Below are 24,280 nucleotides of genomic sequence, written 5' to 3' on the forward strand. Positions count from 1 at the left end.
CCATGTCTTTGCCATGGTGAGGGTGACAAAATTACTACCGTAATCAGAATGATGGGAAGTTTGAGCGCGCTCGATTTAATCTAAACAGTAAACAAAAAAAGTTGTTTTGACCTTAACCCGTTCTGCAATTTCATTGGTCTAATGAAAGCTTCACGCCGCCAAAAAACTGAGCACGTCACAGAATGTTTTTTTTTTTTTTATAAAATTTGAAAGCGGGAAAAATCCATATATTAGCCGCGTCATTGTATAAGCCGCGAGGTTCAAGGCGTGGGAAAAAAGTTGCGGCTTATAGTCCGGAAATTACGGTAGTGAAATGTTCTCCACATGACATAGTCCAATCTTGATGTTATGTGAACAATTTGTTGGGTTATACTAGTACCAATGGGAGCACTGTCAACTGTGGTGATATTAATCATTGGAATGCATTGAATGGTGAGTTTATTGAATTCTTGTATCTTGATTTATGAGATTCACAGCAGCCCCAGAATCCACTAGAGCTGTAAAATATTTTATATGATCACAAATGGAGATCTCTACAGGCAACAAAAAACTTTGTGGTACTCATTTCAGCCTTGATTCAAGGGAACTTGATTTATTTTGTTGGCATGTAGCAGTGAGATGACCTGCTTCACCACAGTAATAGCAATGTCTCTCATTACGTTGACGTTGGCATTTCTCCTTAGAAACACGGGTGTAAACAACTTGCATAGGTTTGGGTGATTCAGTGGATTCCTGTGCCTATACTGAGACTGTAGACTTAGAAGCGGAGTGAAACTGGGGCCGTGGAGCATTACGAAGCAGGTTATCCATCTTGATAGCCATGGTAATGAATTCTGACAGAGTTGAATCCTTGCATGTCAGTTCTGCCTTGAGTTCTTGGTGTAGCCCCTTTTGGAAAACAGTTTTCAGAGAGATATTGTTCCACCCACTTTGAGCCGCTAGCATCCTGAACAGAATTGTGTAGTCTGCTGCATATCGATGGCCTTGGCGTAAATGAACAGAGATATCTTGACCACTCGCTGGATACTCGAAGACTTCGTGGGTCTGTTGAACAAAGTAGTCAAACGAGGTCTGGATTTGAGGATCTTTGTCCCAAACAGTGGCGGCCCAATCGGGTGATTTACTGGTAAGCAGAGACATTATAAAAGGTACATTTCTTGCCATATTGATTATATGATTCAGATTGATTAGACAAATAGACATTATTACACTGTCGTAAAAAACCCTGGCATTTCTCAGCTGAGCCACCAAACTTGTCAGGAATAGCAAAGCTTACCAGTTTAGCATGGGGAGCTGGCAGCGAATGGCAGATGGTAGATTGTTCAGCTGGTCTTGATAACCCTTTAAAACCTCACACTGGTGTGCAAATGCAGCCTGGAGCTGTGAGACTTCTGCTGGATCCATGTTAGGCGAAGTATTCTCTAACAAACTGTCCATGGAGATGGTGTTAGGATCCATGTGCAGGAAGTTTATAAAAAGAGACACAAGCAAAGAATGCAAAACAGCAGGCAAAGAGACATAGTCATAAAGCAGGCAGATAAATCCAATAAACCAAATAGACAGTCCAACCAGGCAAAAAAACAAAGGGTTATCCAAAAAGCAGTAAATCCAAAAAAACAGGTAATGGTCATAACATGAATCAAGAAACCTTGCATTGGAAAAACTCTCGGTAAGGCAGGGTAAACTGGCAATACTTCACACAGAACAATGGAACTGCATGTCTATATATACATGTGGTAAACCGGAAATTAGCAGTGATGAAATAGGTGATCAGTATTCGGCAGAGGGTTACCTCTGGTGGTTGGTAGGATGGTAACAACCTCAGACAGTAATCAGATGATCAGAAGGTCATATTTTGTATAAATTCACAACACTAGGACACACATCAGTGACATCAATTAACACCTAGCAATGCCATTGATATTTTAGGGTAAAATAAAATATCATAGACAAAATTGTCGTGCCTTCAGCTCCCTAATTATAAGGTTGTGAATGCTGTTTTCCTCTGAAGACTAGTTTTTGTGTGAAAATTTTTTACTTCAGCAAAGTTAAGAGAGTTTTACAAGCATAATCAGAAAACAAAAACAATTTACATCTGGAAGCTGTTTCTAGCATGATGGTGAACTTTAACCATTTCTGCATTAAAGAGGTCTCACATAAATACCACCAGCATGACTGGGGTACAAAATACTGCATTTCTGCCACTCCTCCATTAAAGTAGCATTTATTTGCATCCATTTGTGTGTTTTGCTATTGGCACAACTCATGTTTTGGCACATGATCTCATGCATTGTCACATAATATTGTATGCTGGTTAATACAGTGCTAGTTATTGTATTTGAGTATTTATCTGAGGCTCTGAATGGCTATGCTGTAAGGATAATTTAATCTACAGTATAAAAATGTCTTAGATTCCTTTACCCTAATGAAAATCAGATCATAATCAAAAGCCATAATTTATAAGACACATGCATAATAGATTAAAAGACTTCACCATCACATCCATTTCCTAGACAGATGACTTTACAAGAATGCCATGTGTAACTGTCATAAAAGAGTTTTAAAAGGAAATAAAATAAAGCCACAATGTAGAGTTGGTCACTCTCATACACAGGCAAGCAAACACAAGAAAATAACTTCATGAGTGGTCAACATCAACTTTTTGCTGATAGATGACTGTTGACTATGACTGTTTTCTTGTCCATATAATAATTATCTGAAGTGATTAGAACAATGACTAATCTGATAGCTCTTTATGATGTGTCCTCAAAAAACATGCAGAGTTCCAGATTCAGAATATTTTTTATTCGCTAGTATGTATGAGGTACCGGAAATTACATTGGTCACATTTGACACTTGCTCAAATTGCAACGATTGACACAGTAACAGTAAATACAAAGAGATGTTTACACATAATAATATATATAAAGTATTATAATACAATACATTACAATATGTATGCAATCTAGGGTACAAAGTGCATTACAATATGCAAACTAGGGAATAGAATAAAAGTGACAATTCCAGCTGCAATGTTTGGTGAGGATTTCAACCTCTCACTTCTTTATATCCCAGACTGCTTTTAAAAATGTCCATTACCATACAAGAGTTCTAATCCTCTGAAAGACTGCATACAGTAAAGATTGCAAGTAATGATGTCTGTGGTAATGTTGTAACAGTGGAAGCTGTCTCAGATTCCTTTCACATATCTTTGATAACCCTACCTGGCAACATATAATGACACATCACCTCCTCAAGTTTATTGAATTTGTATGGTATTGCACCTTTAGTGCAATCATAATTAGATTATCCTTACTATTGGCCCAATATAAGCTCCTAGTTTATTACATACAGAGAGTAACTGCTGTAAAATTATATGTATCTCATTTGCTCCTAAAATCATCTCCTATAATCTCTCATAAAGTGCTATCTCTACGAAAATGTACCTTGTAGCTTTGAGGAAATGTTTAAAAAAAAAAATAACAGAATGAGATGACTTATTGTGAGTGAAAATGGCCTCTTCAGGTCAAAACATTTATTTTCCATTTTATGATATTCTTGTAGTTCTAGATAAATTGTGGGTCATAGCTGCTAAATATTCACATCTCTTCACTGATCAACAATGACCTCACAGTAATCTTTCTTTTTGCACTTTTAGACTTTCAGTAATTGCTTTTAAAAGTAACTGCAGGACTTTACAGAATAAAGTGAAGATATCTTATTTGAGGCAACACAATAACAGTAAGAAATTATCTCTACGTAAATAACCAAAAATCTCTAAATTCTTCAGCAGGTAGATCAGAGTACTTGGGTCACTGGTCTTTTAAGGCTTGAGAGATGGCAGAAGAGCAGTCAAACCTTTCTCCTGGCTTCTCTAATGCTCAAGTTTGAAGTGATGAATATCAGTTTCAAATTGTGTTTTAATCACAAAGTTGAAAGTAGGACAAAAATCAGAGTGTGTGGCACCTTATACTCTGTGCGGAGGTGTTTTAAACTGAAGGGATTTTCATGCTCCAGATACATAATCTGTGAGATTTATTTTAAGAAATAAATTATAAATGTTTCTTTGTTTTTGTGCTGTAATGAAGAAAATAAACCTTTGAACCTTACTAATACATTGTTTATACAGTATTAACCATCTAATTAAGTCACATTGAGTCTATCTTTCTCTATCTCTAACTCAATTATTCACACAAATGGGACAATAACACAGATCACAACAAACACAGTACTACTGTAACTCTTCATTTTTGTACATAATTTAAGCAGATTATTTTTAACCCTCCATCTGATATTTGAAATGTCTTAAATGCCAAAATGTGCTGAAATTCCATTATTGGATATCATCACAACTAATTTTAAAATGATTTCCAAGCATGTCCTTTGAAAAGTAAGAACTGCTAATAGAGTCAAACATAATAATTATGGCCGAAGGCCCTGCGAGTACAATGTTCCTAATGAAATCCACAAACTCTTAAACTTTAAAGGGAGTCTATCAGAAGTATTGATATGGGCATTAAGGGAATACTTGTAATTGTTTGCCCTGCCCTGAGCAGCTTTAACTATAGTGGAATTAACCATGAGTCAGCATTTTTCACCAAAAGTGGCACAGTGCAACAGTAATTGCACAGCTTAAAGAGTTTTTTATGACTCAGCACAAAGTTGTAAAATCTGTTTAATAGATGTGTTCACAGTGTTGTATGTCAAAACTGTGTCAATCAAATATTTTTACAAGTTTTCCCTTCTTTTTCATTAAATCTTAATGGAAATCATGAGTTTCAATATTAGTAAACCTCTCATGTCCCAGATAGCACAAGTACTGTACATCTCTGAGATGTCCGTTTCAGATCTTTTCATCAGGAAAGCATCACTATCTGCTAAACATCTTAAAAATATCAGATTTACAAATGTTCTCAAAGATATTTTATGAATGTCTTATTGACATCCAAGACATACATATTGACATACACCTTATAAACTCATTGCAGATGAGCAATCTGGGTGATGTATGTGTGTTTGTAGGGGTGTGGGTTATGTTTAAGAACACAAGCAAATGCACAAATTGCATTTTCCATTCTACTTTCCATATTCTGTTAGGTTTTATTCTTAGTAACTGTGTCGGCTCATGGTTTGATTTTCTTTATTTGTTTGCTTTTCAATGTAATAATTTTGTAGCTAACTCAGCTGTATGTGTTGCATGTGCTGGGTTTTGATCATGCTGAGTCTATATACACAAGATGACAAGCGTAGCATTTACCTTGATCGCTAGCTTGTTCATAGCTTTGAACCGCCTGGCATGGGTCTAGCTCTAGCCTAGATTCAGACAATGAGGGAGCTTATTTTAACAAGCTAATCTACGGCATAGACTGCAGCAACATGGCCGACACATATCTCTCCCTAGATTAGTCCTTTAAGCCTTACATATGTATGAGAAATAGCAAGCCAAATGTTAGCGCTCGCCAATTAGTGCTACAGTGTTCAGCGCTGATTAGAGATGGCTTGTTTTCCCCATCTTTTCCCCTACACAAAATCTCTTTCATCCATGTTGGAAATGTAAAGTTAATTCAATACAAAATGCCCTGAAAATGTCACAAAACATTCTGTTGGTTTATCAGTGGTGAAGTGGATTCATATTGTAAAACTAGTAAAAAATGGAAAGTGTTCAAATTAGATGTGTTAAGCAAATCTTTGGTTTTGTCGGTAAGTATTTATCCAGAAATGCTGAGTCATATTTGTATTTGATTTCTTTTGTTTTCTTACACCACTACAGACTAATAGCTGCCAGTTTACACCATGTGTCAGGGAATGAAGAGACAGGACTCAAATGGACAGTTAAAAAATAGGGAATTTATTAAATAAAAAAAAATAAACTCCCACAAGTGGGGGAAACAATAAACATAAACTACCCTGAAGTGGAAAAACAAAGGAAATATAATCCAGGCTGGAGCAGGGGAAACAAGAAGCAGGACCGACCGGACAGAGGTAGGGATGGGAATAATAAACAGGACCAACCAACTTGACTGACTGGAAAAAAGCCCACAAGACTGGAAACAAGATGAGCTGGCCCTGGACAGAAAACACAAGGAGACTAAAATAGGGAGATAATCAAATGGGTTAACGGGACAGGTGAGGCAAATTAACTAATAATAAGCAAACAAGGAGGTGGGGTATGACGTAAGACAGAGAGACACATGTCGATACAGAAACAAAACAAAGTCACTTGCTCTCACAAGACAACAAAACACTCAAATGGCATGAGCGCACATAGCCACAACACAATGAGGCAATATACACCCATGCCAACTGACAAACAAGACGAGAATGCATAGCAATGCCAAACAAAGCAATGCCACACATTCTCACACTAAACAAAATCTGAGCGTACATCACAAGGCAAACAGCAAGCAATGGAGGCAACAGGCGCAAAAACAAGACAGGGCACCTGAGCGTGACTTTGGCCACACACACACCCGACACCTTAGACCGAACCTCAGCACAACATGAAGACAACTCGTGACCCGGGCGTGCAGCGCAACGTGAGCATGATGCGAGGCACATCCGCACCCGCATTCGGGAGTGACAGACAAACTATTGATGTGAGTGCATGCTGCCAAGATGACATAAGCTTGATGCACCCACGTCAATAACAAACATACATGGAACGATGATGCCAAGGTCCTTTCAGACAAAAACCCAGACTGAGAGAGTGAAAGGAACATGACAGAACCCAGTCCCAAAGGGACTCCCGGTGGGAGCATCAAACAAAACACAAGACAGACAAACGAGCACTAACATAAAGCAGAAAACACAACAGAAAGGGAGGGGAAGGAAACCAGGTAGGGAACTTAAAGAAAGGGGTGGGGTCTTGCATCCTGGGAGGTGGCCTTAGGGTAGAGACAGGGTCTGGCGGTCTGGGAGGTGGCCTCAGGGTAGAGGGGACAGAAGACTGAGTGGTGGCCGCTGGACAGGGGTCAGAGGACTGGGCAGCGGATTCTGGCAGTGACTGGAGAACAGCCTCCGTGACCAAGAGCACTGGCAGATATTGGGGAATGGCCTCTGTGGCTGGGAGCACAGGCAATGACTGGGGAACGGCCTCCATGGCCAGGAGCGCTGGCAGCAACTGGGGAATGGCCTCCGTGACCGGAAGCACTGGCAGCGACTGGGGAACAGGAGACCTTCTCCTTCTCCTCGGTGGCCGGGAGCACAGCTGTGGGAGCGGCTATCATGACCAATGATGCTGCCACTGGGACAGCCGAGGATTCAGGCACTGGCTCTGGGATGGACGAAGCTTCAGACACTTGCTCTGGGACAGACAAGGCTTTAGACGATAGGAAATTACCTCCATGGCTGTGGGTACTGGCAGAGGCAGGGGATTTGCCTCCTTGGCCGTGGGCACTGACAGCAGCAGGGGAATGGCCTCCATGGCCGTGGGTGCTGTCAGTGACTGAGGAGTGGGTGCCCTCCTCCTCCACCTCTTCTTCCAGGGCAGAGGGAAGTACTGCAGTGACAGCCACTGCCCTGGGACGAACAAAGCTTCGGATGCTGGCTCTGGGACGGACGAGGCTCATTGACCTTTGCAGGTGTGGGCGCTGGCTCGTTGAACATGGCTGGCATGGGTGCTGGCACGTTGGCTTCTTCTAGGCAGAGGGAAGTACTGCTGCATTGACAGCCACCACCTGGCGGTCAGCTGTGCACGAAGCTTGAGAAGCTGGCAGGGGCTGGGAGGTGGGAGCGTCAAAGTTGGTATCCCGCAGCCCAAGTAGGAACCTTTCTTCCATTATCTCAACTACGCAATCTTCCACCTCCCAAAAGCACCATATCTCCCAATCAACTGGCTCTTCAAGTTCAGACAGGAACTGATGTGTTATGGCGGCCTCACCATAACCCAAGCCCCAAGCTGCATCGAAAAGTGCTTCGGCATAAACACCAAAAAGGCAGTTGCCCTGATGCCAACTCCTAGGATCACGGCTCAAGGCCGGGTAATGGGAGGCGGGTTCCTGCTGGACTAGAGTGGGAGAAATTCTCTGCTGGGTATATCTGGGCCAGTTCGTAATGTCAGGGCATGCAGAGACAGGAGTTAAATGGGAATTTATTACATACCAAAAATAAAGGGAAAAAACTCAAACTCCCACACCGGGGAAAAACATTAAACATAAACTACCCTGAAGGGGAAAAAACATTGGAAATATAATCCAGGCTGGGGTAAGGGGAAATGAGAATCAGGATCGACCGGACTGCGGAAGGGATGGGAATAATAAACAGGAACAATCAACTTGACCGACTGGAAAACAAGCACACAGGACTGGAAAAAAGATGAACTGGCACTGGACAACAAATTTGAAGAGATTAAAATAGGGAGAGAAATCAAATGGGTTAACAGGTGAGGCAAATTAACTAATAATAAGCAAACAAGGAGGCGGGGGATGACGTAATACAGAGATAAGCAGCGATACAGAAACAAAACAAAGTTGTGTGCTCTCACAAGACAACAAAACACCCGAATGGCATGAGCGCACATCACCAAGACAATATGGCAATATACACCCATGCCAACCAACAAACAAGACGAGAGAATGTGTAGCGACGCCAAACAAAGCAATGCCACAAAAATTGGTAAGAATAGATATTAGAAATGTAAAATAAAGTAAGTTATGGACTTGGCAACAATGCATTACCCTGGAAAACAGAGCAGAGCAATGTCTTAACTCATATGCAATGGGCATGGCAATGAAGTGTTGGTATTTTTGTACAAGCCTGTGCTAAGTCTAGGCGCAAGTGGGTTTGGTGAAATCGCTTGCGCACGTCGCTAATCGAGATAATGGAGGTTCTTCTCTGGCACAGTCTCCATCCGATTATACAGTTAATTCCCTGTTGAGCACCAGCGAATATATACAAAGACAGTACATTCATAAGAACTTGGTACTGTAAATGGACTGTATGCAATGAATTGGAAGAATCAAAATATGGATTTACATTATGTTGCGTGTCCGTGTTAAATGGGAAACATTCCTTTTACACTAGTGGTCAAATGTTTGGAATAATGTACAGGTTTTTTATGTTTTGGAAGTAAATTGTTACTTTAATTCACCAACGTGGCATTCAACTGATGACAAAGTATAGTCAGGACATTGCTGATATACAGCACTATGACTATTTGAAAAAAGTCATTTTTGATCAAATCTAGACAGGCCCCATTTACAGCAGCCATCACTCCAACACCTTATCCTTGAGTAATCATGCTAAATTGCTAATTATTACTAGAACATCACTTGCCAGTTAAAACAGTTAAAAGATATTTGGTTCATAAAATGAAGTATTTGTGCTTGTTTTTGTGTTGCCACAGTGTGCAATAGACTGGCATGTCTTAAGGTCAATATTAGGTCAAAACTGACAGAAACCTCCCATTCTCCGGCATGCTCGTTTGCTCCGTTTAGGCATTCGGATGAGTGGGCCAGCTCGTCCCAGAGGTCGCCCAGTCACAGGCAGACGCTGAAATGACGGACATGCTTTCCCAGGCCGCCACGAGCATCAGGCAAGAGTGGAACCCTCTGCTCTCCCCTGAACCCTCGTGGTTGGATGAATGGTATCTGGGCTCATGGTGCCGCTCACAGCCATGCCCCGCCCCAGTGCCTTTCTTCCCAGAAGTGCACGAGGAGCTGACGAGTTCGTGGGAGGCACCTTTCTCTGCCCGGTCCTGATCTCTCAGCTCCCCCACCCTCACTACCCTCGATGGCGGATCGGCCAGGGGTTACTCGGCGATGTCCGCAGTGGATAAGGCGCTCGTGGTGTACCTGTACCCCTGTAGTGCCGCCACCTGGCGCTGGTGCCAGAAGCTCCCATCCAAGGCCAATAGGTTCACACCTTCCCTAACGGCTAGAGCCTATGGCGCCGCCGGACAAGCCGCCTCTGCCCTGCATGCCATGACTCTCCTGCAAGTCCACCAAGCCAAGGTGCTGAAAGAACAGCATGAGGGTATTTCAGCCCCAGAATTAATGCAGGAGCTGCGCTCGGCTACTGACCTTGCCCTCTGGGCAATGAAGGTTAAGGCGTGGTCTCTCGGGCGGACAATGTCCACACTGTTGGTCCAGGAGCGCCATCTGTGGCTGAACCTGGTCGAGATGCGCAAGGCTGACAAAACACTTTTTGAACGTCCCCATCTCCAAGGCCGGCCAATTCGGCAACACCGTCGAGGACTTTGCCCAGCAGTTCTTGATGGTAAAGCAGCAGACAGAGGCCGTCTAACACATTCGGCTCAAGATCCAGCACCCCATCTGCTCGTCGCCAAGGGCATCTTCCTGCAGTGGCTTGTGCCTCGTCCAGGCATCAAGCCCCCGCAAGGAAGCAGATGCCACCCTTCTCACAGCTGGCCGCTAGGAAGAAGACCTCGAAGCACCCCTGAGACTGGCAACCCAGGGACACGAGAAGCCACTGCCTTGGAGCTAGTAACCAGACCACTCCATCCCCCGGTGGAGGGCTGGGAGGAGAATCTTTTGTTCCCTCTTCCATTTGTTAATATGTTTCCACATAACCGGTGTGTTAAGACATCACCCCGACCACCGACTTTTCTCTCTCTCTTATGCAGCTCCCCGGCACACCAAACTGTTGCACAGACGTACTCAAACACGGACAGTTTTGATGGACAAATCCGACGAAGTTGTTTCCCTGGTCCCCACATGTGGCTCACACTTTCCAACCCATCGCAATGGCTTTTCCGGACCCACAACTCGCCTGCTAAAACGGAGTCAGCAGCACCTCAAATCACTGCAAGCCACTCACATCCCAGGCAACCTCAACACCAGGGCGGACGTGCTGTTATGACAGGTCACCCGCAAGGGAGAGTGGAGACTCCACCCTCAGGAGGTTCTGCTAATTTGGAGTCGATACTGGCAGGCACAGGTAGACCTGTTCGCCTCCACAGAAGCCTCCCATTGCCCACTCTGGTAGACCCTGAATGAGCCCCCCCTCGGCATAGACATGCTGGCACATAGCTGGCCACCTCGACTACGCAAGTATGCATTCCCCCCAGTGAGCCTGCTTGTATAGACCCTGTGCAAGGTCAGGGAGGACGAGGAGCAGGTCACCGTAGTGGCTCCCTATTGGCCCACCCAGACTTGGTTCTTGGACCACATGCTCCTCACGTCAGCCCCTCACTGGCAAATTCCCTTGAGGAAGGACCTTCTTTCTCAGGGATGGGGCACCATCTGGCACCCGCGACCAGACCTCTGGAACCTCCATGTCTGACCCTTGGACGGGACACGGAAAACCTCCTGGTAGACAGCATCACTCAGGCAAGGGCCCCCTCTTCGAGGCGCCTGTATGACTTGAAGTGGCATCTGTTTGCTAAGTAGTGTTCTTCCCGACACGAAGACAGTCAGAGATGCGCAGTCGGCTCAGTGCTTTCCTTTCTGCAGAAGAGGTTGGAGGGATGGCTGTCCCCCTACACCTTGAAGGTGTACATAGCTTCCATAGCTGCACACCCCGACACAGTGAACTGCAAGACCTTAGGGAATCACAACCTGATTTTCAGGTTCCTGAGAGGTGCTAGGAGGTTGAATCCCTCCAGACCATGCCTCGTTCCCTCATTTGACCACTCCGTAGTCCTGCAAGGACTGCGTGGGGCTCCCTTCGAGCCCTTAGAGTCAGTAGAGCTTATGGCACTCTTCTTGAAGACTGCCCTCCTGACGGCGCTCACCTCCATCAAGATGGTAGGGGACCTGCAAGTGTCCTCTGTCAGTGAAACTTGCTACTCTCATGTGATCCTGAGACCCAAGTGCACAAGGTTCCCACAACCCCTTTCAGAGACCAGGTGGTGAACATGCAAGCACTTCCCCAGGAGGAGGCAGACCCAGCCTTTGCGTTGCTGTGTCCGGTGCATGCTTTAACCATCTTTTTGGATCGTACGCAGAGCTTTAGAATCTTTGAGCAGCTCTTTGTCTGCTTTGGTGGACAGCGGAAAGTCTCCAAACAGAGGATCGCCCACTAGATCATTGATGCTATAGCTGTTGCCTACCAGGCTCAGCACGTGCCGTCCCCTGCAGGGCTACGAGCCCATTCCACAATTTCCCGGTCTCGCCCCGTGTCTTAGCAGGAACAAACGGGTAAGTCCGGGTCGACCGGCAGGGTATACTGCTTGCTCCTAGCACCTTGCGCCTGCCTTGAGCTGAAGATGTGCGTTGTTGATTCCCAGCAGTGTTCACAGATGTGTTCCCTGGTTGATTTCCTCCTAGCCCTACGGCAGATGAGTTTGCGGAGAAACTCACTGCCAGCCCAGTAATTGTGCTAACTACGCTGAATATGTTTTCCCTGTTGGCAAACTGCGTCTTCCTTGGGCAGAGGCCCTACTGCCCCAGTCTCCATGCTCGTAGAGACTAGACTAGACTCTGTAAGACCATGTGATGTATTTCCACTTAATATTCCTGGGCAGGGTGTGGTCTCCGTGGTGTCTTCCCCTTGGGAGTCTTTTTCTGGGGAGAAAAAGGAAAAAGGGGGAAAAAAGGCACGACTTGGACAAGCCTGTCCCTATCCTTTTGAGTAGCTGACTCGTCCCAAAATGGGCTGTCCGACACTCACACTAGTGTCAGGGGAGGTTACGGGCCAGCCCCTCCTGCCACAACGCTGAATTACCAGCTGAAATGGACCTTATTCTCGACTCCTCAGCACAAAACCTAATGAGCGATATGCATGTCCTCTCCTTTTATACCCATATGCCCGGGGGTGGGGCATGCAAATACCACTCGCCAATTCCCATTGACCTTTTATCAAAGATCAGAGGTGTCTCGGGCCCTCAAGTATGACCCCTAGTGTCACTACATCGACACAACGTCTTGTTCCCTCCATCAGGGAATGGAGGTTACAAAAGTAACCAGGATGCTATACAATGCTTGACATTGCCTCAAAAAATGTCACAAAAACATTTCATACAAAGGTGTATGCTACAGTCTTCAAAGACAAAAGAAAACTGGCTCTAACAAGGACAGAAAGAGATGTGGAAGGCCAGATGTACAACTTAACAAGAGGTTAAGTACATCAGACCACTCAATGATGATTTAAAGTAAAATATATGCAGTAGAAAATGCTTAATTTGTCTTGTTTACATTTTGACTTCATGATGCTGATGTGCTAACACATGGCCATAACATGTGCCGATTACACTCTGTTATTGTAATTTATGATGACACTGATATAACTGCAAAGATGGGTGTATAAAATTGTTAATGTGCAGAATAAAGACAAAATATGTATGATACGAGAGACCTATACTGTACTTCTGGCAGGTGTGTGAATGGCTTTCGCTGCAGATGGTGCATGAGTGAATGGGCACTTCAGAGAATTTGAGTAGTTTGAAAAAATAAATTGCATGACATGGTCTTAGAAAATATCTCACAGGAACAATCACACAGATGTAGGTAAATTTGCACCAGCTCGCTAATAACTGTACATGCCAATGTGCTCTTGTTGACTGATTTTGACTGACTGAACTAGATAACAGAATTAGCTGTCGGCAGGTGGAGCTTCAGGTCCAAGAACAGGAAAAATTACAAACTTTAAAGTCAGAAAGAATACACAGGATGAGGATTATACTCAACAAATTTTAACTAAGTATCTGAGTCAGTATGACACCTTTTTGTGTCAGACAGTTTGCTACAACCTAACCAGCATGGTCACATGGGAAGTCGACATATTGCTATCGAATATTCCAGTACATGTGCATATTTACATTTTAACGTTTTGTTTTATTACTATAGCATACTTAACTGTCATTAATATAGTATATATTAATATAGCACACACACACACATTTAAATATTAGGGCTGCACAATTAATTAAAATTAAATCGCGATATGACATTGTGTGATTATTATACTGCAAAGGGCTATGACGATTGAATTCAATTTATAAATAAATCAAGCTGTTTGATTCAAAGTCTATGCACACTGCTCTATCCTGTCTGTATTGTGTGTAAGTATCAGTACAGTGTATTCAAAGTGGTTCTGTGCTAAACAACTCCATCTCAGAGTAACAGATGTGCTCCATTCGGTTCCGTGTGCTGACCGCATAATTTTTAAAGCACTCCAAATTCACTTTAATTTCACTTTTGCATATTTCCAAGTATGTTTGACCACTAAATGCAATATACAAATACAAATAATTCGCCCCATGGCATTCATGCACAGTGAAGGAGATGTTAAAATGAGGAGCACATTATAGTGAGGACTATATTGCTTAATTCATATATTTTTTTTCTGTGGGTGAAAAGGAAAAACCAGGAAAATAAATGTATGAAATCCATGCTTATGACCATTTTTAAAAGCTAAGCTAAACAAATGTCAGTGTAATACTTTAATACTAAGTATATACTCATTGTATATACTCTATACAATGGTACTGTATAAACAGTAAATACTCAATACTCACTGTAATGCATGAAAACCAAAACATCCACTATGTCATTAAAATCCAATACGCAGAGGATTAGATCCACTACATCATCGCGCTACAGGCTGCAGCAAGGACCCTCTCCAGAAACTGGAGCTCACAAGTGCCCATAAATTCAAAAACACTTCCAGCTTCGACCACAGGAGGCAGTGCTTTGTATTTTGGTAGTCCTGCTTGGTCTGTGCTTACAGAATTGACCACCTATATGAAGCCTACATTCACTATGAAATAGTCTTTACAGTTGACACTATAGCGTGATACTTCATGAAAGATGCAGACAGATGGCTCAGTGTGTGGGTATATGGTTGGAGGCACTGTTTACGAGCTGCTCAGCCTATGAGTTCACCCTCTATCCAGATGCTTGTTTAACATCTCTCCTCTCTCCTTCTGCTTGTGGTTTAGATTGATCAGTACTGTTAAGTGAGTACATCAAGTGGTGGTACTATAGTTTGTCAGTCACAACAGGATTCTTTACATCCAGAAGGCATGCAGTGCTTTCTTTATACAGTATAGTGTTTAGTGGTACTGCAGCATATGCACTTGTTGTAAATGAGTGACACAGTACCTGTTGTACTCTACTCAAAAGTTTTCGATCTGTAAATTTTGGACCGTATGTTTGACAGTATGGTGCACAGCAAATAATCATATTTCATACACCTCGCACCTGTTTAGAGTTGGTTATATTGCCTTTGTGCATTGTAAATTCTAGCATCAAAACATTGATTTATTATTATTGAAGTGACTTAAAGGAATATTCTGAATTCAATACAAGTGAAGCTCAGTCTACAGCATTTGTGGCATAATATTACACATTAAGTAATTTGGAATCGTCCGTTCTTTTCTTTAAAAAAAGCAAAATCTGGGTTCAATCAGGCACTTACAATGGGTAAATGGGGCCAATCCGTAAACATTAAAATACTCATTATTTCAAAAGTATATCCACTTGACATAAACAACATGGGGCAGATTCACTAAGAATGAATTGCCATTTTCTTAGCACTCACTAACTGCACTCGTTAAGTAAGGAATTTGGAGATCAGGCAACAGCGCAGACATGCCCACAAAATCGGTGCTGAACGTAATTTGCTCGCGCAATTCTGATCTTGCGGTCCGATTCTGAGCACAGTACAGCCGAGGATGCTGCAGACCACCATATTTGACCCTCCGTGACAGGACTGAACAACATCACTTTGATCCAGACATCTGGATCTTCTCTTAAACATGCAGAATGTGCACTTGATGACACCGCACATCTGGATATACTGTATACCATATTATAACACTCTTCAGCAACAATAACAACAATTACAATAACTTAATTTAAATAATGAAGATGCAGCGCTATTTCAGTGCTGATTGTGCCTGCTAAACACGATTGCAGATGGTTAGTGAATAAGGTGCAGGTATTTGTACTGAAATACCACGCGCAAAAATGGCACAACTGCATTTTAACATGATTTAGTGTAATAAAATCACTTACTAACCTTTTCTGTGCAAAATTACATTCAATTTTACAATGATACTATAAAGTTAACAAACCCCAAATAACTGTACAAATTATGATTTAACCCTTAAACACATACCTTGTGTCATTAGAGACCCGGGATCTCATTCCACTCCCTGTTCCTCATCCATTTGTTGGAGTTATGCCCACACCTCTTTAGTATTCCTCAATCTATCTCTTATAAAAACAAAAGTACCAAAATTGTCGTTTTTTTTTTCACTTCCATTAATTATATTTTTGATAATTATTTCATATCTATTTAAGTTTAATATCACAGTATATCTATTTATTTGTGTATTGCAAGAGAAATGAGTACTATATTCATACAAATAAATATTACAATATCATGTTGACTTTCTGTGCAACAATGAACTATTAACAATGGTGATTTAACAATATGCGTGCACATAAACAAAATATACATGTTATTTCTTACTCAATGTGGTGCTAATATTTCAGCGATTGACCTGATTTACATTTGCTATTTGATGAAGAAACAACATGAAGTAAACTATAGCAAGTACAACACATGAACAATATTATGTGATTATTGTCATTTGGGTGTACTACAGAAATAATGTAAGTTGTGCATCTATTTGGACTCAACAAGTGCTTGAGAAAATACACATAAGATACACATAAGTTACACATACATTACACATGTGTAGATTATATTTTAGGTGTAGACAGCCAGTTGCATCTCATGAAATTTCAGTGTCAACATCGTGAATCCTCTTCTTGATTTGTCCTAATTTGTTGCATTATCTCTTTGATTTATGAAAAATAAAACATCCAAATATATTAAAATGTATTTTATTTTATTGTTCACTAATTATCTTGAAAATATTTGTATATTTTACAATATCTGAGCATTTTGTAGAGCTATTTTTGATAGATATATGTGCCAGGTCTAGAGTGTTTGGGGAAATTACCATGCATTTAATGGATAAACAACTCTACAGCTTAATGAATATACACAAGTTTTAAAAGCTTTTATAAAACGTATAAGCTTCATATTTCTGTTTTTAAACCCTCCAAAAATTGGCCCCATTCACTTCCATTGTAATCGTCTCACTGTAACCTTAATTTTTGCTTCTGCTTCTGCTTCTTTTATTTATATTGTCTATGAAAAAGAGGGATGAGTCAAAATTATTTTCGTTGTTATCAACATTTACATTTATTCATTTGGCAGACGCTTTTATCCAAAGCGACTTACAAAAGAGGAAAACATAAGTGAATCATCTTAAGGAGACCGTGGTACAAAAGTGCCAGATTACAAATTTCACTAGCATCAGAATAGTATACAAAACATATACAAATGCAATTTTCTTTTTTAGTGACTACTTAAGTGCTCTTGGAAAAGAGGCATTTTAAGTTGTTTTTTGAAGACAGAGAGTGAGTCTGCCTCCCCAAAAGGGTTTTTTACAGTATATTGATATAATGTCATGTCTTCTTATGAATTCCTTGGACAGTTTCTGTGTTTTCATACATGGCAGTGAGATTTTTAGTCATCATCTGATAATGATTCAGTGCATATTAGAACACAAATTGTGTACTTCACACAGACACACTGATATTTTCGATCCTTATGGGGACTTTCAATTGACTTCTATTGATTTTATACTAAGCTAAAGATATTTTCTATTCCCTAACCCTTACAGAAACCTTTCTGCATTTTTCAAATTTGTATTAAGACATTTCCCTTGTGTAGGCCAATCCTGACCCACACACTCTCTCACCAAACAGTCATGCATTCATAAAGTCCATGCAAAAAACAAAACAATAAAACATCTGAAATGTTCTGAGAAATTTTCAAATCTAGACATGCTGTGGTTTTGTGGTGGTGTGCTGTTTGTTCATTCTCAAGAGTGCACACAGGCAATTTGAATGCAGTGTTGATAACCAGAGCAAAGGAAAGGACAATAACGAGAAGGCATGGTTAAATGTGGGAGTATGTCTGACCAGTGCCCATGCTGTAGCGTGTTTAAGTTCATTAGATCAGGAGATTCTAGAATGGGCAAAACATGTTATTTGTTCCTCTCTCTGCCAACTCCAGCTGTCATGCTGTGGGACAAAAAGGGGTAGCAGGGGGGCAGAGGAGGGAGGAGTACAGCTGAAACCAAAGATAAACTGAAGACCCCTCCACAGACTCCTCATCTGCATTTGACGGGACCCCACCCCCAATCTCCTGGAGCCCAAAGACACACACACACACACACACACACACACACACACACACACACACACACACATAAAGCCACTTATACCTCACGGGCACATGTTGTATAGTTCTTACACACTCTCCCTCTCTGAGTGCTTGCTTTGCTTTCTTTCTCTCTCACACACAAACACTCAAACAAGCCTCCCCCTCCTCCTCTTTCACTCTCTCCATTCTCTTCCTTAGATTTGGTAATCCCTCTCTGCTCGCTGCAGCTGTTGCCCTCCTCAAACCTCACAATAGTGCACCTAAAATTCTATAATAATAATAATTTAAAATAAAATAAAAAACCTAAATAATTTCACTGTGTTCTCACAGTTTTAGTCTCTACTTCCACTTTGTGTTAGTTCTCTGCAATCATCAGCAGCATGGGCTCCGTTTCATTGATCACAAGTGAATTATAACGCAGTTGATCTAATTTTAACGGGTTAAAGACCTGGGAGAACGCCTATGGAAGATTCAAGAGCGAGCAATTCACCTGGCAAAGAAATACCGAAATTCACCAGTGTAGTTGAACAAATGAGTGACAAGCTCTCTGTCCATTCAAGCTGGCCCTCATGCCCGCGCGCGCTGTGGGCAACATGTGGAGGCATCGCTATAGCAACCAGTGGATGTGACATGTGCTACAGACAGCGATTCGACTCGCGCTGAATATAAGGAGGGGCTCCGTGAAAAAAAAGCCTGGCTTTTCAGTCGCACATGATCATTCAAAGGACGAGACAACCCACTGCAGCTTCTTATAAGACTTTGGGAAATGTGGCGGACGTTTTAGCTCAATTTTTTTTCTCCCTCTCTGCCTCAGTCCTTCTCTTTCAAACTCTTTTGTTATTTTTTTTCTTCGCCGCTTCTGTTAAAAAAAAAAGAGGAAAAAAAGAAAAGAAAAAAGCAGCACGGCGAAAGGCGGCGGTCTTTTGTTGATTGGACGCGAATGGGGAGGTTAAAAACTTTCATTAGTCAGGAACGGAGGCGAACGGAGGCTGCAGTCGGACATCTGATATAGAAAGGTGAAATAGGATCTTGTTTCAGCGATGAGAAAAGCATCCCTCACGCGCTGTCCGAAAATGGGACCAGGTAACTATGTGCACTTGCACTTGTCTGTTGCTGCACATTTATTATGGTCGGTAAATAAATGTAATGAGGCTGCGCGCGGCTGTGAAAGCTCCATTAAGCGTCACTTAAAACTTATGCGCATCCGGATGCATCTGGACTGATAATGAGAGTAACACCGTCCTGCAAGACTTAGCCTAAATGGCGCTGGGGTGTAACATGACACATTTCATCACGCTTTTCATTTAAACGTTCCTTGTGATAGATGATAAGTGATAAGTGCATTCGTAGTGTGAAAAATTATGGATACGATGGTTTGCAGATGGTTATGTAATTAATACGAGTCGTGAGTCAATACAGTCTAAGTTATGCGGATGGTGAAGAGAGCTGTGGTAAAAGCACTCTATTTTCAAACACCCTTCTTTTCATTTGAAGATAGGGGAATCGTTAGGAGACATCATTTTAGCTGATCGTTTGTGGGAAAGACTGAAACCGATTGCAGTGAAAAAACGGTGTGTTCAGAGGCGGCGGGTCTTCGCAAGTTGCAGTAAATGAATAATCGCAAAAGATAAAAATACAGAGGTAGATCGATAAATAGACTTTTGGTCGCCTTTTTTTCAGGCCACGTGATTTAAGGATTATTTATTAGGCTATAGCTAGTTAGTTTTAATAATCTCTGAGTATTTAAATTTTTTTTTTACTGGTTTTCCGTAGACATGCTTCATATTGAAATCAATAGTCTAAACTTTAATGACTTTACAAATTGCCATTTTCACATAATATATTATTCAATATTATATTTAGTTTTATATATATATATATATATATATATATATATATATATATATATATATACATTATATTATATGTGTGTGTGTTAGGTATTGAATATGTCTAATATTAAAAATAATATGTAATAGCTCATAAAAGAGAAAATGTATGGTCAATTCATAATTAATCTACCTATGTTCCTGGATGTGCAAATTAATTGCAGTTATGTTTGGCCAACTGGAAACCACAGAGATTCGTAAAAATGCAATTTAGTGAAACAGAAATATTTTGCCTCACTAGGAAGTTACACTTAATATACATTTTAGACTATTGTGCTGTGTTATGTAGAAAAGAAAAGAAAAGAAAAAGGTGGGGAGAAGTGTATGGCTACCAGTGCAAATGTGAAAGAATACAAAATATATTTGTCTAATATGATCTATAAAAAATTTCTTTTGATATGTGTCTGCTTTTAGTGTAGGCTATTTGTTATTTCCCCAGATTTGAAGGGAATAGAGCAGGAATTGCCGTGGTTGGATGGTTTAAGGTAAAGAGATTATTGTGTGTAAAAGTGAAAGGATATCTGGACAGCCCTTGTCTCAACCTTTCACCCGTCACAGTCTCCTCCACCCAACCCTTTCCTCAATCATTTAAATAAGCCAGAGCATCCCAAATCCATCTGCCTTTTGTCCGTGCTCAGATATCCAAATCCTTCTGTTTGTCTTCTGTCCTGTTGTAAGCGAAAGAAGCAAGAGAGAAAGAGGGAGATCTTTCTAACTCCAAACATGCAGATTGCTTAAATAAGTTAATTGCTGTAGCTGAAATTTGTATGGCTGCATACTGGACATTCGTCTTTGTGTTAGGTGTTGATTTGGTTTTGCCTCGGACAACAGTCCTTCATTTTAGTGTTATGTTGTGTAAGTACAGATTCACAGGTATCCACATTTTGTTGTTGATTTAATGCTCACGAAATGTAAAGTACAAAGATTATAAAGATACATTTTTTTCAGTGTTGTTAAGTTTCAGACAAGTAATTCATCAACCGAAAATTATAATGATAAGCAATAACTGATGACCCTGCAAACACACCTATTCATTCAAGACATTTCACCAGAATCATAGTTTCCACTTTTTGTCTCCTTTATTTATTCTTGATTTTCTCTTTCCATGAATTTTTCCTCTCTTAATATTTCTCTTATTAACAGCTTTTTCCTTTCTCGTCTCATAATCTATTATTATGGATGTTATTTAAATTTCCTGACATGCTTCACTGACTGTAAGATCATTGTTCAATTCTTTTGTTTTTATTTTTAACTTTGGAATATTTTTTAATACTTCTCTGTACTGAAACAAATTATTGTAGAATTCTGACAAATTTAATGTAGATTATGCTATTTAGAATTCCGTCAATTTTTATTTTGGATGAGGATTTGAGAACCTTTGTACTTTATTTTGAGGGAAAGCTTGATTTGAACCTGTCTGTCTTCCTTCAGTGGCTCATGTAAAATTTGCAAGTCCAATTTTATTCCCTACAGGGGAACAAAACCATAAAAGCATAAAAGATTCGGTCTCTTCTTCCCTATCTTTCTTTTTTCTTTCTTTCTTTCATCTTTTTCTCTTGTTCTTTTTTCACTCTCTGCTTTTACGGAAAGTGCATATTTGCAGGTATGTTGAAGAAAGAGAGATAAGTTAACACTTTATTTTTAATTAAAATAATCAAAAGATTTTTCTTAAAGGAATCAGAGGGGAGATGGTTAAAGGCAAAACTCTGATTTCTATTTGTTTTTGAGATTTAACAAATGGGCCACAGTACATAGAGTCTACATTACATGTCAAGAGCAGGTATGTCACTGTTGGTGTAAATTACACCAGCAAAAAGAGTAAAACACTCCGTGCACCACTTTCATTTATTATTTTTTATTTATTTTCTTTTTCTTTTTGACCATGATAGACTATTATTTTATCTGTGCTTCAGCAATTATTTCTTACATTTTTTTTCTTATTTATATATTTTTTTTTTTTATCATGATTGATAATTTTCATAGTGATCATTAATTTCACATATGCTGTAATCTTTATTAACAAGGGAAAAGACTGAGTAATCTCAGGACAACATTTAATTTTTTTCTTTTATGTCTTTCCTCTTTTCTGTCCCTTACTCAAATGCCTAATGAATGTATTCTACTTAGTTATAATTAATTGTGGACATTATTTAGGCTAGTACAATTTTCTTTTCAGAACAAGCTTTTCATTTTGGAGCTCTTTTCATGTAATTCGTTTGAGAGCGCTAAGCCTACAGAGAGATTGAGGGAAGGAAAGAGCGGGGCTTTCTATTCCAGCTGAATGCGCCCTCCTCTCTACACACTCTCCATGCTACATTTGATGGGTGGAAAGCAAACCATTTCGGAAACAACAAAAGCTCACAATCAGAGTATAAACTAATCCTTGGAAGCTACCACGCCTCACAATTAGGTGCTAATATTTTCAGCAATATGTAGCCAGTATATTGGGGATTTCAGAATGTGATTAAATCGGGTAGCGGATTTTTTAAAATTGTTTGCTAGATAAATGTGCTTTCTGTTAAGACACGGTGTAGTAGTCATAAATGTTGTGTAGTGATACAAGAAGAATTCTTGGTTAATAAATGTGAAGCAGATAATCACCATGCAAGAAAACAGAAAATAATATTTTATTCTTAAATACAGATTAGAAAAATCAATAACGGGACAGCAGTTCGTCATGATCACTTGGTTGGTATGATAGCACTGAATACGAATAGAGTCTGATTAAAAGAAAAATTCTGAATCACATTTTAAAGGCCTCAGTCTATTCAACCTCACAAGGCATTTGGTAACAATACGTCGACAATCTCCCCGCAGCTTAGCCCCGGGTGTCAGGCCTCCCCCCGAGGGGCTGACAAGCCTGACAACCCCATCTACAGTGGAACGTTAGCAGGGCTTGGACCTTTTAGGTACTCCCCCTCAGCTTAGTCCCTCTTCCATTTTATTAACTTGGAGGTCTGAGCCAATTCCCCCATCCTGACCAAACCCAAGACTTGGAGGCTAATTAGCAACAAGCTAGTACGTTGAGGCCCGACTCTAATTGCTCTGTGGAGGCATGCATCAACCTGCCAATACAAGAGTGAAGCAGGCCTTCGCTTCCAAAGTATCAGCCTGAGGTCAATGTTCTGTTTGTGTATGGCTGTATGAAGGCTAGATAATAAAACATACGCATCTTGGACTGTTTTAATCTTCCACACAGTGCCACTATTTGCTCTCCAACAGTCTGGTGAATACACAGAAATTGAAGACAAACTGCACCCCTAGTGTTGCTGCAGTGGCGTGGGGTGTAACAACGGTGTGGTTGTGTTTTTCTTCCTGTGGACGACCTGGGTTAGATTCTGCTTTTTGTCCCACTTTTTCCCCATCGTGTTTCCTGTCTGCACTATTAATATTCCTTGATATTGTAGTAACCATGTTTTTTGGTGTAAGCCATAATTTTAATGCAATTAACCATGGTTTTACTACAGTTATATTGTGGTAATATTAATTAGGGGTGCAAATAGCCGCTACCATAAAAAATATAATGATATCTGCCACCAACTCGACAATGTTTTGTCGTGGTCAGTTGGGTGGTTACTATTGGCAAATTACATGTGTGTGTGTGTATGGGCAGGTTTGGGTGGCTTACGAGGAGAGTTTTATGCTTCAAACTGGTAATTACAAGGGTATTATTTAATAAATGTGGTTTATGAGGACATTTCTAGTGTCCCCATAATTCAAATCACTTTAAAAACATACGTTTCTTTGAATGTTCTAAAATAATCTATGTTTTATTGAAAATGTAAAAATTTAGAACGTTTTTTGTGAGTGTTCGGTTTAGGTTTAGTGTTAGGGGATAGAATCTATAGTTCATATAGTATAAGTCCACCAAGATATGTGTGTGTGTGTGTGTGATAAAAAAACACAGCTATAAATAACTTGCATAACCTTTTTCAAATTCACCATGTTCATTAGGATTTGTCTGTTTTGTCTGTTCTAATTCCAGAGAGGCAAATTGAACCAAATCCCAGTCGTCAAACAAAGTCAAGTGGAGCCAAGCAACTTTTTGATTCTTTTGGTGGTGTCCTTGGTTTTTATTGTCATGGTATTGGGGATGTCTGGGGCGCTGTACTGCTTACGCCATCGCTCCCACCATAAGCTGAAGGACAAGCTTACCAGTTTAGGAAGTGACACAGGCCACGATGCCACAGCAGCCTATCAGGTAGGAGCAGGTTGAGTATTTCAGCCAATCATGCTATTCTTTG

The 24,280-nt window shown here is 40.7% G+C and overlaps 1 protein-coding gene across 2 annotated transcripts in view; it reads left to right on the forward strand.

The window, feature by feature from the left end:
• The window catches only part of LOC127653148 (receptor-type tyrosine-protein phosphatase N2-like), a 266,087-nt gene that overhangs the window by 208,395 nt on the left and 33,412 nt on the right, over window positions 1–24,280 (forward strand). For both annotated transcript variants that reach the window (XM_052139704.1, XM_052139714.1), the window contains one exon: window positions 24,022–24,237. In XM_052139704.1, the coding sequence (XP_051995664.1) occupies window positions 24,022–24,237 (216 nt within the window). The remainder of the gene's footprint in view (window positions 1–24,021; window positions 24,238–24,280) is intronic.

This window comes from Xyrauchen texanus, chromosome 2 (assembly GCF_025860055.1).
Source record: "Xyrauchen texanus isolate HMW12.3.18 chromosome 2, RBS_HiC_50CHRs, whole genome shotgun sequence".
NCBI classification, from domain to species: domain Eukaryota; kingdom Metazoa; phylum Chordata; class Actinopteri; order Cypriniformes; family Catostomidae; genus Xyrauchen; species Xyrauchen texanus.